The sequence below is a fragment of the Balearica regulorum genome, chromosome 1 (assembly GCF_011004875.1).
Source record: "Balearica regulorum gibbericeps isolate bBalReg1 chromosome 1, bBalReg1.pri, whole genome shotgun sequence".
In the NCBI taxonomy this organism is placed as follows: Eukaryota; Metazoa; Chordata; class Aves; order Gruiformes; family Gruidae; genus Balearica; species Balearica regulorum.
Genome location: NC_046184.1, coordinates 20,914,409 through 20,926,576, shown reverse-complemented (window position 1 = coordinate 20,926,576; position 12,168 = coordinate 20,914,409). Strand labels below are relative to the sequence as shown.

The following is a 12,168-nucleotide window of genomic DNA, read 5'->3' as shown; positions in this document are numbered from 1 at the left end:
TCTCTAGTTTTTATAAAGTAAAAAATTAACCAGGAAACATTGCAGAGAGTATAAACTTTCTTTTATTCAGCACTGACTAAATTCTTTACCTTATTCTTAAGTAATATGTCCTATATTGGAAATTGGGCATTATCTAATCCTTTTTAATTTGTGAGATATTAAAAAAAAAAGAAATATTTCTGCGAGTTCTTTTGTTTTGCTTAAATATTTCACAAAAATACTGCCAGCAAAACTATCGTAATACCATTGTTCATTGACTAATATTTTGGGGTTTTTGTAACTCATTCCTCAATGTGCTATGAGTTCATAAGTTAATAAATTTTATTTTAATTTCATCAAAAGATGCAAAGCAAATGTTGTCTTTGACACATAACTGAGAAAAATGGGGTTTTTTACAGAGTAATGGTTAGACGTGCTAGTTTACAGTTTTCAAATTCACATGCTTATTGCTCACCTTATTCGGTAGTAACAGAACAAAGAGGAAGTTGTTGGTGAAGTTCAAAGACCTGTTTCAACTTTTAGTTTCACTTTTGATGTAGTTAAGTGGGATTGTAGACAAGCATAAATTTATGCTGATATTTTATTCAAGTAAAACTCATCCTATCTAAAATGCATCTAGGTTGGGTAAAGTCGTACACATTTACCAGTCAGAATTGCTGAAAAACAGAAAAACAGTCATTCCAGATGTGTATCAGATGCAGAAAGTTGTATTCTTCTGCTTCCCATTTTTTAAATGTCAACAGTTTCCTATTTTTTGTAATACTAACAGCTCTTCAGTGACATTAGATATTTTGGCAGGTCTTTTATTTTTTTGGTTTAAAGTCACTGGTTAGGTTCAAAAATAATTAAAAATTCTGTTCTGAATTCTGTATATGGATCCATGCGTGTAGACCTTGAAATGCTCTGAAGCATCATGATGTGGAAATTCTTCTTGCATCCCAGTAACCTTTTTTAATTGTGCTGAAAACGTAGTTGGCTCTGCTTTTTCCATTCTCCAGGTGTTTGACTACCAGTGGAATTGTTCCTGCAAAATAGGCTCTAGAACTTAAGAATGCATTTTATAATCATTTACTTGTATTAAACTGAGATTTTTCTTCCCCTTTAAAGCTTAACTATTTTTGTTTGAATTGTGTTGCTATTTGCTGATTAAGTTATTAATTGATGTAGTCATAAAAATACCATGGTCAACACTGCTTCTTAATTATTTGATCTGTCCTTTTTGTGTGTGCTTCTTTTCTTAGCTGTTCATGAGAAAAACTAATTAATAATTCCTAGAACAGTTGAGGTTGGAAGGTTGGACCTCTGGAGTTAATCTGGGCCAAACCCACTGTTCAGGCAGGGCCGCTTAGAGCAAGTTGTCCAGGACCATGTCCAGACAGCTTTTGCGTATCTCCAAGGGTAGAGGCTCCACAGCCTCCCTGGGCAACCGGTACCAGTGCTCTGCAACTCTCACAGGTTTGAGGGGTTTTTTTTTGTTTGTTTGTTTGGTTTTTTTAAAAAAGTGTTTTCTGATGTTCAGAGGGACCCTTCTTTTTTTCACTTTGTACCCATTGCCTCTGGTCCTGTCACTGGACACCACTGAAAGGAGCCTGGCTTTGTCGTCTTTGCGCCCTCCCTTCAGGTGTTTATTATATACATGGATGAGATTTCCCCCACTGAGCCTTTTCTTCTCTGGGCTGAACAGTCCCAGCTACCTCAGCCTTTCCTTGTAGCTGAGATACTGGAGTTTCTTTTAGGTGGAATTAATGTTGAATATAAATTGGCCATTTGTTTATCTTTCTTTCATTGCTTCTGTATTACTCCATTTTAACAGTATTTTTTGGGTTGTAACTTCTCTAAAATATTTTGTATTCTACTTCTAATGTTTGATTAATATTTTAATTATGTATGAGAAGTTTCTATTCTGAAAGCGATGTCTGGCAGTTACCTAATAATAGCTGAAGTTAATTTATTCAGATAGTAGACTTTTTTTCCTTAAATCAGCTTGAGTCCTTAAAAACAATAAAATCAAACACAAAAGTCTGGGGCTCATGTGACTCAGTCGGTGTCTGAAAAAGTTATACTTGCTAGTTGGTAGTTGGGAAGTTTTCCTACTGAGATGGCATGATGAGACTGCAACATTTCTAAATATTTAAATAGTAACTACCAAGGTAAAACAATTCTTCTAACTGATGTTTGGTTATAATAAAATAAGGCTTAGGTAGGAGCTGTTTAAAATCCCTTTGCCTGCTAGCACTCCTGTACAAATGCTATTTCTTTCTTTGCTAATTTCAGAACTATGCACTATTCTTAAGAAAATAATGAAAATATTTTCTAAATTAATTGGAAACTATTTATATTGGTTTATTCAAAATAGGGGCACTTCTGAGACTTCATTCATAAAAACTTATAATTGAAATTAACTTTGTCTTGAAAAGAAAAAGCAAGTTTCAAGCAAAACTGAGTATTAAATGATTCTGTTGATGAAAAACGTGTAGGTAGTGCTTTTCTGTGTCCTGTGTATGATGATGTGTCTTCTCCGTAGCATCTTCAACAAGTATTTATAATACTTATTAAAGTAGTCATAACTACAAAGCATTTGATGCCTTAGTCATCTTCGTTACCCCAAGTGTAAGCCAAACCATACTGAAGACTAATAAACGGCTGTGGGATAGCTGTTGTGGAATGCCTCCATTTTTGAGATATAGATGATTATTTTGTTCATTTTGGTTTAGATGGCAAAATTCTTTTTACCTTACTTTATGTGAGAGGTCAGAACATCAAGAAGCCTAAATAGGTTTTCAGTCAAAGAAACATAAACACTGATGTAATACAGATTCAGAGGAGATTTTAAAAAAAATATAACTATTATTATTAAAACTGAAAAAAAATGTTGAGATGAGGAACCAAAATGCTGAAAATGGTTTCAAGATGCCTAATTGAAGGTGGTTTTGATCTGTCTCTAATGTTTGTTTACTAGAACAAATTTGCAGGGCGGGAAGCCTTCATGATTTAGAATTACATCCTAATGAACATATTTCAGAGCTCAGTTATGATATGCTTTTGAAGGTGACGTTATATCAACTAGCAGTTCTAAACCAGGCAAGATGATCTTGGCTTATATACTACCTCACCATCTTCAGGAGCAAGGAATTCTCTGAAAGAATGGTTTATACTATCACTTCTCTCTCCACCTAGAAATTCAGGAAAGGTATTGGAAATACTCTTAATAAATTTACAACCCCATTATTTTAGTTTTTTTGCTGTACTTGGAATGCTTGAATAAAAACAAGTCGTGAAATTTAAGTGTAGTAGCTTGCTGCTGCTGTAGTGAGGTTGGTTTAAAACTGCTGTTTGGAGAAATGAAGTGGAAGGTGCTGGTGACTAAGGTGATATATCTGCACTGAAGAGTTCAGTAAGAACACAAGTTGCAACCAGTAAATGGTTTTGAGTGATTGGCATACAAGTGCCATGAGGATTTTAATAAAACTAACTGTATTGATCAGGATCTGATTTCAGCACTATAATTCTGTTTTTGTTTGGCTTATATTAAGTTACAGTCCCTGTAGGAAGTGAGGCTGTCCCCATGTATTCACATCCAGCTTAAGGAGTGATCTGTTGGTACACTGACAGTATTCTTGCTAGGATGCAGAGACTGGTACCATGCTCATGGTGGGAGTTGGAGCTGAACACCAGTTCTCAGTTAATGCAAGTTCAGTGTATGGACTTGGAAGTGTTTTCATCCAGTATTAATAAATGTGTCGGGTTTAGCTTTTCTAGATAATATTTGGTGTTCAGCAAGAACTAAGTCCATCAGAAAATACCACAGTCTCTTTCTAAATTTTTTTAATGTCATCAGCCAGAAGAAATTTTCTGGCTTTGTTATCGAAAGAAAGATTTGGAAGAACTCCTTTACCAGGAGGTTAATGGAAGCTTTCCTTGTCAGAATGCTATTGAAAACTAAAAATTTTGAAAGGAACTATTTTTATGCAAGAATTTACTGATTAGATATTGGAAACCAGTGCATCATGCTCTTCTCAGCTTGCTTGGATCTTTTAATCTAATAAAGGTACATGTTGTATGTTGGGTAATAATTAGATTAGAGTAAAGGGAGTTTGTCTTAGCTATTAAACCCTCTGTGTCGCCATTACTCGCATAGAAGTGTCAAAAAATTGAAGGCTTGGTATTAATCCCCAAGCCCAAGTGACGTTCAAGAAGAGAGTGTATGTGTGCATTAAAAAAGCAAACAAGGTGTTCTTGATGCTTTAGGTCACATCTGCAGATTTACACCTCCCTGCCTATTTTATGGAATGAAATTGGTCAAACAACTGATTCAACTAAAAGAATCTTTTTTTCTTAAAAAAAAAAAATAAAAGGTGCAGCTGCACCTTCAGATTTAGCCAAATACTTAAGTCTCTAGTGAACTTCCCCAAGACCTGGTGTAACAAAGTAACATTTTTTTTCTTGCTGTATTTAAGTTTCCTGACCCACCCTAAAACTGGTATGGTTTTATTGACACAGCTTTCAGCAGGGTCAGTTCCCCAGTTTCATGAACTGTGCAATTATGTAGGGCAAAAGAACGACCTCTGAATGGCTGCAAGCAAAGGGAGGACAAGCTTTCCACTTTTAGCAATAGCCACAACATAATTCTGGTCCTGAAAAACAGTAAAACTATGAAAAAATTATATAGCTATGTCAGTTAACAATTAGGTTGCTTTTCCACACATAGGATCTGTACTTGGAGATGAAGGGGTGTAGGAGACCAGCAGTTAGTGGCAGTGTAGACTTTATAAATCAGTGAGTCTCTGAGAATTTTAAGGAATTGAAAATCTGCATATTAATATTCTGTCAAAATTTACTTTGTATTGTTCTGGCCCTCAACAGTTAAATGATTACGTGTGGAAGTCAAGATTTAACTCCTTAAAAGAAATTAAAACTGTCAGTATTAACAGTCATTAGGAAAGGGAACTGGAAGTTTCTAGCTACAATTTTTTGGTCCTTTTTTTGTGGGGTGGGTTTTTTTTTGTTTTTTTGGTTTTTTTTTTAAAGAGGAACAAACTTGTTTCAAGATTGCTTTATTGTAATACAGAGATAGTTGATAGTTAAGGATTTTCAGCTTAAGTGAAGTCAAGAGGTTTGAATAAAACTAACTTCACAGCTTCTACGCATTCAGTTTTAAAAAGTATATAAACCAATAAAATACAATGCAGAACATAGAGTCATAGCACTTTATTAGATTTTTTTTTTTAAACTGCCAGTTTTTGCAATTCTATTTCTGGAACCTTCTGTCTGAAAAATTGCACAAGCTTTCCTTTAGAGGACTTATGATATTTCTAAATTATCCTTCTGTTAAGGAGGTTTTTGCTTTGAGTGTAACAATCTGTAATGTTGGTTAGTGTTCATCTGCTTTGCCTGTTTTCTTTATTCCTCTGTCTCCTAGTTTTTATAACTTATGGAATTTATTGTTTAGTTGTGTTAGGTTTGTTTTTTTTTTTAAAAAAAACACTACCTGATGATTACTTATCAAGTGTATATTGCATTATGCTAATTACAGGCAAGCATACAAAGCTTTGGATCTCTTTTATAAAATACTCATTTTAAATGTAATTTTCCAAAGCAGATGTTTCTTTTGGATACTTGGTACTAATATCAGGACTTTTACTATTTTATGGCCTTGTTTCTGGTGAATTACCAATACTATTTGAACACTATAGGTAGTATTCCAATATCCTCCTTTTTCTAATGAAAAATAGTAAAAACAAACAAGAAAGGCTATTTATTGTGTATGTACAAATCAAACTACATACTGCAAGTATTTAAACACTACTTCTTCCTAAAAATGTGTGAATTAAATTCTTTCATCCATTCACTGAAAGGTTGTATTACTGCATTACCCATTTGCAGTACTATTTGAAGTTCCTGTATTATTTAATAAACTGTTTTTCATTTCCTGTCCTCAGAAGTGGTAATGATTTTGTTCTGTTACAAGTATGTCCTAATTCTGCTGGGTGTGGGGGAAGTGGACTGTGTTTAGCACAATTTGTTTCTACCAGGCTTGAGTTTCTGAAGAAGCTGATGATGTTCACCTGGTTTGCATTTTGATGTGAATATATCAAATTTTATTTTGTAGCTTGTTATACTGCTAGGTTGCTGTTTGCTATGTAGCTTTTTCTGATGTAAATAGCCTTCACCATAGGATTGCTTTCCAGTTTATAGATTTTGTTTTCAGCTAGACAGTTGAGAAACTCTGTAAGATACTCTGACCAAAGGTTTTCTTTCGTTGCAGTATGAAGTTTATAACCAAGTGACATAACTGTAAGACAATAGTTTCTCCTTTCCTGTGAATACGTTCTATAATTGCATAAAACTACCTTATAAAAAGAGGTTAACATTTTTCATTTCATGAAAACCTTTTGATTCTTTCTTAGAGAGAAGATGATGAAGAAATGCAAGCCTTAAAAGAAAAACTGAAGTACTGGCAAAGGCTGCGCCATGATCTTGAAAGAGCACGTCTGTTGATTGAACTTATACGTAAGCGTGAAAAATTAAAAAGAGAGCAGGTAATTGGAGTACCTTTTAATTTGGTGAAACTTTCCAGAAGGAAAGATAGTCTAAGTATTCTCACACACAGTTTTTGTAATAGAAGGACTGCAGTGTTTCTTTTAATCATCAGGTAGGATCAAGAAACGTATGTACATGCGTGCACTCATGCAAACTGTTTAAAATATATAAAATTGTCATACAATCATAGAATGGTTTGAGTTTGAAGGGATCTTTGAAGATTATCTAGTCCAACCCCCCTACAATGAGCAGGGATGTCTTCAACTAGATCAGGTTGCTCAGGGCCCCATCCAATCTGACCATGTGTGTTTCTAGGGATGGGACATGGGCAGCCTGTTCCAGTGCTTCACTACCCTCATTGTAAAACACTTCTTCCTTATGTCTTGTCTGAATCTACCCTCTTTTAGTTCAAAACCATTACCCCTTGCAACGAGCCCTACTAAAAGTTTTGTCCCCATCTTTCTTATAAAGCCCCCTTTAAGTACTGAAATGCTGCTACAAGATCTCCCTGGAGCCTTCTCTCCTCCAGGTTGAACAACCCCAACTCTCAGCCTGTCCTTATGGGAGAGGTGCTCCAGTCCTCTGATCATTTTTGTGGCTCTCCTCTGGACTCACTCCAACAGGTCCATGTCATTCTTGTACTGGGGACCCCAGAGCTGGATGCAGTACTCCAGGTGGGGTCTCATGAGAGCAGAGTAGAGGGGCAGAATCACCTCCCTTGACCTGCTGGTCATCCTTCTTTTGATGCAGCCCAGGATACAGTTGGCCGCCTATGCTGCAGGTGCATATTGCCAGCTTACATCCAGCTTTTCATCCAGCAGTACCCCCAAGTCCTTCTCCTCAGGACTGCCCTCAGTCCCTTCATCCCCAGCATGTATTGATACTGGTAGTTGCCCCAACTCACGTGCAGGACCTTGCACTTGGCTGTGTTGAACCTCATAAAGTTCACATGGGCCCACTTCTTGAGCTTGTCCAGGTCCCTCTGAATGGCATCCTGTCCCTCAGGCATGTCAGCTACACCACTCAGCTTGGTGTCGTTGTCAAACTTGCTGAGGGTGCACTCTGTCCCACTCTCTGTGTCATTGATGAAGATATTAAACATTGCCGGTCCCAATACAGACCTTTGAGGGATACTGCTCATCACTGATCTCCATCTGGACATTGAGCCATTGATCACTACTGTCTGGATGCAACCATCCCGCCAATTCCTCATCTACCAGTCTATCCATCATATCTCTCCAATTTAGAGAGAAGGATGTTATGGGGGACCGTGTCAGAGGTCTTACAGAAATCCAGATAGATGATATCTGTAGCTCTTCCCCTGTCCACTGATGTAGTCACTCAGTCATACAAGTCCATTAGGTTGGTCAGGCAAGACTTACTCTTGTTGAAGCCACACTGGCTGTCTGACATAACCTCCCTGTCCTCCGTGTGCCTTAACATAACTTCTAGGAGGATCTATTCCAAGATCTTCCCAGGCACAGAGGTGAGGCTGACATGTCAGTAGTTCCCAGGGTCCTTCTTTCTACCCCTTTTAAAAATGGGTGCAATGTTTCCCTTTTTTCAGTCGTTGGGGACTTGACCTGACTGCCATGACTTTTCAAGTATCATGGGGAGTGGCTTGACAACTACATCAGTCAATTCCCTCAGGACTCTGGGATGCATCTGGTCGGGTCCCAAAAATTTCTATATGTTCAGGTTCTTCAAGTGGTCTTGAATCTGATGTTCTCTTGCAGTGGGGAGGGACTTTGCTCCCCCAGTCCCTACCTTGAGCTCCATCCACTCCAGAGATGTGGGAGGAGAGGTTGCCAGTGAAGACTGAGGCAAAAAAGTTGTTGAGTACCTCAGCCTTCTCCTCACCTGTTGTTACCCGTTTGCCAGTTGTGTTCATCAGGGGGTACACTTTCTTTAACCTTCCTTTTCTGGCTGACATACCTGTAGAAGCCCTTCTTGTTGTTACTTGCATCCGTGGCCAAGTTCAGCTCCGGCCATGCCTTGGCCTTCCTGACTTCCTCCCTGCACAAGCGGGTAGCGTCCCTGTACTCTTCCTAGGATACTTGTCCCTGCTTCCACTGCCTGTGCATTTCTTTCTTGCCCTTTAGGTTGACCAGCAGGTCTTGATTCATCCATGCCAGTCTCTTGCCTTCTTTTCCTGTTTTCTTACACCTGGAGATCAAGAGCTCTTGCTCTCTATGGAAAGCATCCTTAAAGATCTGCCAGCTCTGCTCTGCTCCCTTGTCCCAGAGGGCAGTTTCCCAGGATGTCCTATAGATTAAGTCCTTGAACGTCTGGAAGTTTGTTTTCCTAAAATTCAGGATCCTGATTTTACTCTTTGCCTGACCCATATCCCTCAGGACTGCAAACTCCACCAGTGCGTGAAGACTGTAGCCTAGGCTGCCTCCAATCGTGATGTCCCCAATCTTGCGTTGGTGACCATCAGTTCCAGTATCACATCCCCTGTGGTAGGGCTGTCTATTACCTGGCTTAAGAAGTTATCCTCAATGCACTCCAGGAGTCTCCTGGATTGCCTGCAGCTTGCCATACTACTTTTCCAGCAGATGTCAGAGTGGTTGATAGTCCCCCAGCAGGATGAGAGCCTGCAAGCGTGATGCCTCCTGTAGCTGGAGTAAGAAGGCTTTGTCAGCAGGCTACCCTTGATCGAGCGGCCTATGGTAGACACCAGCTACAAAGGTTCCCTTTGTTGCTTTGGTCTCTGATTCTTAACCATAAACTTTCAACGCGGTTGTGGCTATTCTTCAGAGACAGCTCTTCACAATCTATCTATGTTTTGATGGAGAAGGCAATCCCTTTGCCCCTCCTTCCTCGCCTGCCCCTTCTGAATAGCCTGTAGCCACTGACAGCCATGGGATTCATCCCACTAAGCTTCAGTAATGGCCATTAGGTCGTAGCTTTCTAGCAGCATGGTGGCATCTAATTCCTGTTTGTTGCCCATTCCTCGTGCATTGGTGTAGAGAAAGTATTTAACAAACCATTCTGTTAGACGTGTAAAGATAATTGGTTTCTGAAGAACTGTAGAAAATTTGATCTCTTCAGGTTCTCCCAATACACATGCCTATACTGAGTAGCACTTTTATTCTTGTCACCAAATAAAAAAAAAGCTGTATCTAAGTTCTACGATACTCTAGAGTTAACATTGCTGTGAGAAGAGATTTGAGGAAAGCAATAATACAGAAAGATAACATTTTATATGAAAACTGTGAAAGCAAAATGTTTGCACCTAGGAGTCTTTAATTGTCCTTATTTATAAAAAAACATTCCATTTTTACTTTTTGCAAGCTGTGAATATTCCTTGCAAGCTAATATAGTTTGAAATTCTTGAGTGCTTTCTGGAATTCCGGGCATCATTCCTGTACATTCATATATCACTTGCTATACACATGTATTACGTATTATTATTTATACACATGTGTGTTATGTGTGTGTGTTTGTGTATACTTCTACATGTTTGTATTATATGTATACACACACACCATTAAAGTGTTATTAAGAATTTATTTTTGCCATAACAAGACTGTTTCAATGTTGATGACTCTTTAAATGGCCTGAAAATAAAAATACAGAGGAGTTGTAATATTGTCAAAAATAATGAAAAGTCTGAAGGATGATGAAGTATTTGAAGATGTTGTTGATCCTAGTTTCTCAAATTATTTTCTTGAAGTTTACATAGAACATTGTCTTTAAAATATCTCTTTGTTCTGGTCTTAGGTAGCCTGTATATGTTCATCAGATTCTCTTTTAACACTTTGAACATGACACTACAACTGAAATTTATTTTTAACGTTACGTTTACATTCTTGTTCTTATTTTCACATTGTTGGCAAAATATAAAGCTGTTATTATATAACATCTTTTAAAAGAAAAGAAATAGAGTTAAAAATGCAACTAAATTAATTTATAGTTAAAATATAAATTTGATTTCTGAAAAGGTGGAGTTGGGTCTACAATGAAAGGATGAGAATGATTTTTCTTACAAACTCATCAGCAGAAAATTATGTCAGACAAATGCCAACCGGTTGTATTGAAAGTACCACTGAACTAATTTACTTAAATACATTGTGTTTCATGTCTAAAGTACTATTGCTGCAAAACAATTTTAAAACAGTATCTTAATGACAAATGCTCAATTGGATAATTATTACTTCTTTAGGTCAAGATTGAGCAGGTTGCTATGGAACTTCAGCTTACTCCATTTACTGTACTTCTGCGATCGGTTTTGGATCAGCTGCAGGAAAAGGATTCTGCTCGTATATTTGCTCAGCCAGTGAACCTTAAAGAGGTATTTTTTAAGCTGTATTTCCTTACGTGTAGATATGACTTGGTGGCACTTAGGTACAAGGAGCAAATCATTGTACCTAAGAGTTGGGAGCAGCGTTCTTTTAATCTTTATTCTGGTAATTTACGTTATGAGTTATGACTTACTGTAATGGAAGTCTATTTATGCTCATATACCAAAATAATTTCTGGGAAATACTTGTATGGAATAACATGGGTACATATTGATCTTTTGCAATAAGATGATTTGATTAAAACAAACTCAAAGGGTGTCTTAAAAATTCAGATGTGGATACTGTGTTCTTACTTGCAGATGAAATTCCTGTTCATTTACTGATAAACTAGGTAGAGCGTACGTGTGTGTGTATGTGTACATATACATGTGTATAAATAACATGTAGACGTGCATACATGTCTATATAAATTGTATATATATGTGTGCATATACTACATACACGTATATATTATACATATGTACACATTTAGTATGTGTAAATACATTTATTAATGTGCATATGCGTAATTACATGTATAATATGTACATAAAAATGCAGAATGCTAAAAATCTGTACTTTCAGCATCTGTTAGTAGAGTCAAACTTGTTACCGAAGATGCAGAACCTTGTAATATGGAAACTTCGGTTGGGGTGCAAATGTTTGCAATATCAAGATGTACAATTCAAAGCTATATTTTGAAGTTCTTGATTTGAGGCGTTACAAAATACGTTAAAAAATGTGGATCAGCTAGTAACTAATGTTACTTTGTCTGTAATAGGATAATTTTACCCATTTGTGTTTTAAATGTTTATTCAAAGGTTCCAGACTATTTGGATCACATTAAACATCCTATGGATTTCTCTACCATGCGAAAACGGTTAGATGCTCAAGGCTATAAAAACCTCAGTGAGTTTGAAGAAGACTTCAATCTTATCATAGATAACTGTATGAAATACAATGCAAAAGATACAATATTCTATAGAGCTGCAGTGCGGTTAAGAGATCAAGGAGGTGTAGTTCTCAGGCAAGCTAGGCGAGATGCTGAAGGAATCGGTTATAATAATGAAACTGGAATGCACTTACCTGAACGGCCTAAACTTGAGTCACCCCAGCCTTTCTCTTGGGAAGATGGTAAGATGTTTCTGGATTATTTTTTAAAGTTGCATTTCTCATTACACGTTGTGCATACATTCCATATAGATGTTTGTTGCTGTTCAGTTTACTGACTAGATCCCGCCCCCCCCCCCCCCCGCCATTAAAAACATTGCTTGAAAGATTCAAGTGTTTCTGTTCTATTAGATCTGTCGTTAGAAAAAAGGTGTTAGTCCAGATTCTGATT

At 37.2% G+C, this 12,168-nt stretch overlaps 1 protein-coding gene across 12 annotated transcripts in view; it reads left to right on the top strand.

The window, feature by feature from the left end:
- The window catches only part of BRD1 (bromodomain containing 1), a 76,067-nt gene that overhangs the window by 30,641 nt on the left and 33,258 nt on the right, over positions 1 to 12,168 (top strand). For all 12 annotated transcript variants that reach the window (XM_075742486.1, XM_075742445.1, XM_075742435.1 and 9 more), the window contains 3 exons: positions 6,408 to 6,539; positions 10,709 to 10,837; positions 11,648 to 11,960. In XM_075742486.1, coding sequence (XP_075598601.1) covers positions 6,408 to 6,539; positions 10,709 to 10,837; positions 11,648 to 11,960 — 574 coding nt within the window. The remainder of the gene's footprint in view (positions 1 to 6,407; positions 6,540 to 10,708; positions 10,838 to 11,647; positions 11,961 to 12,168) is intronic.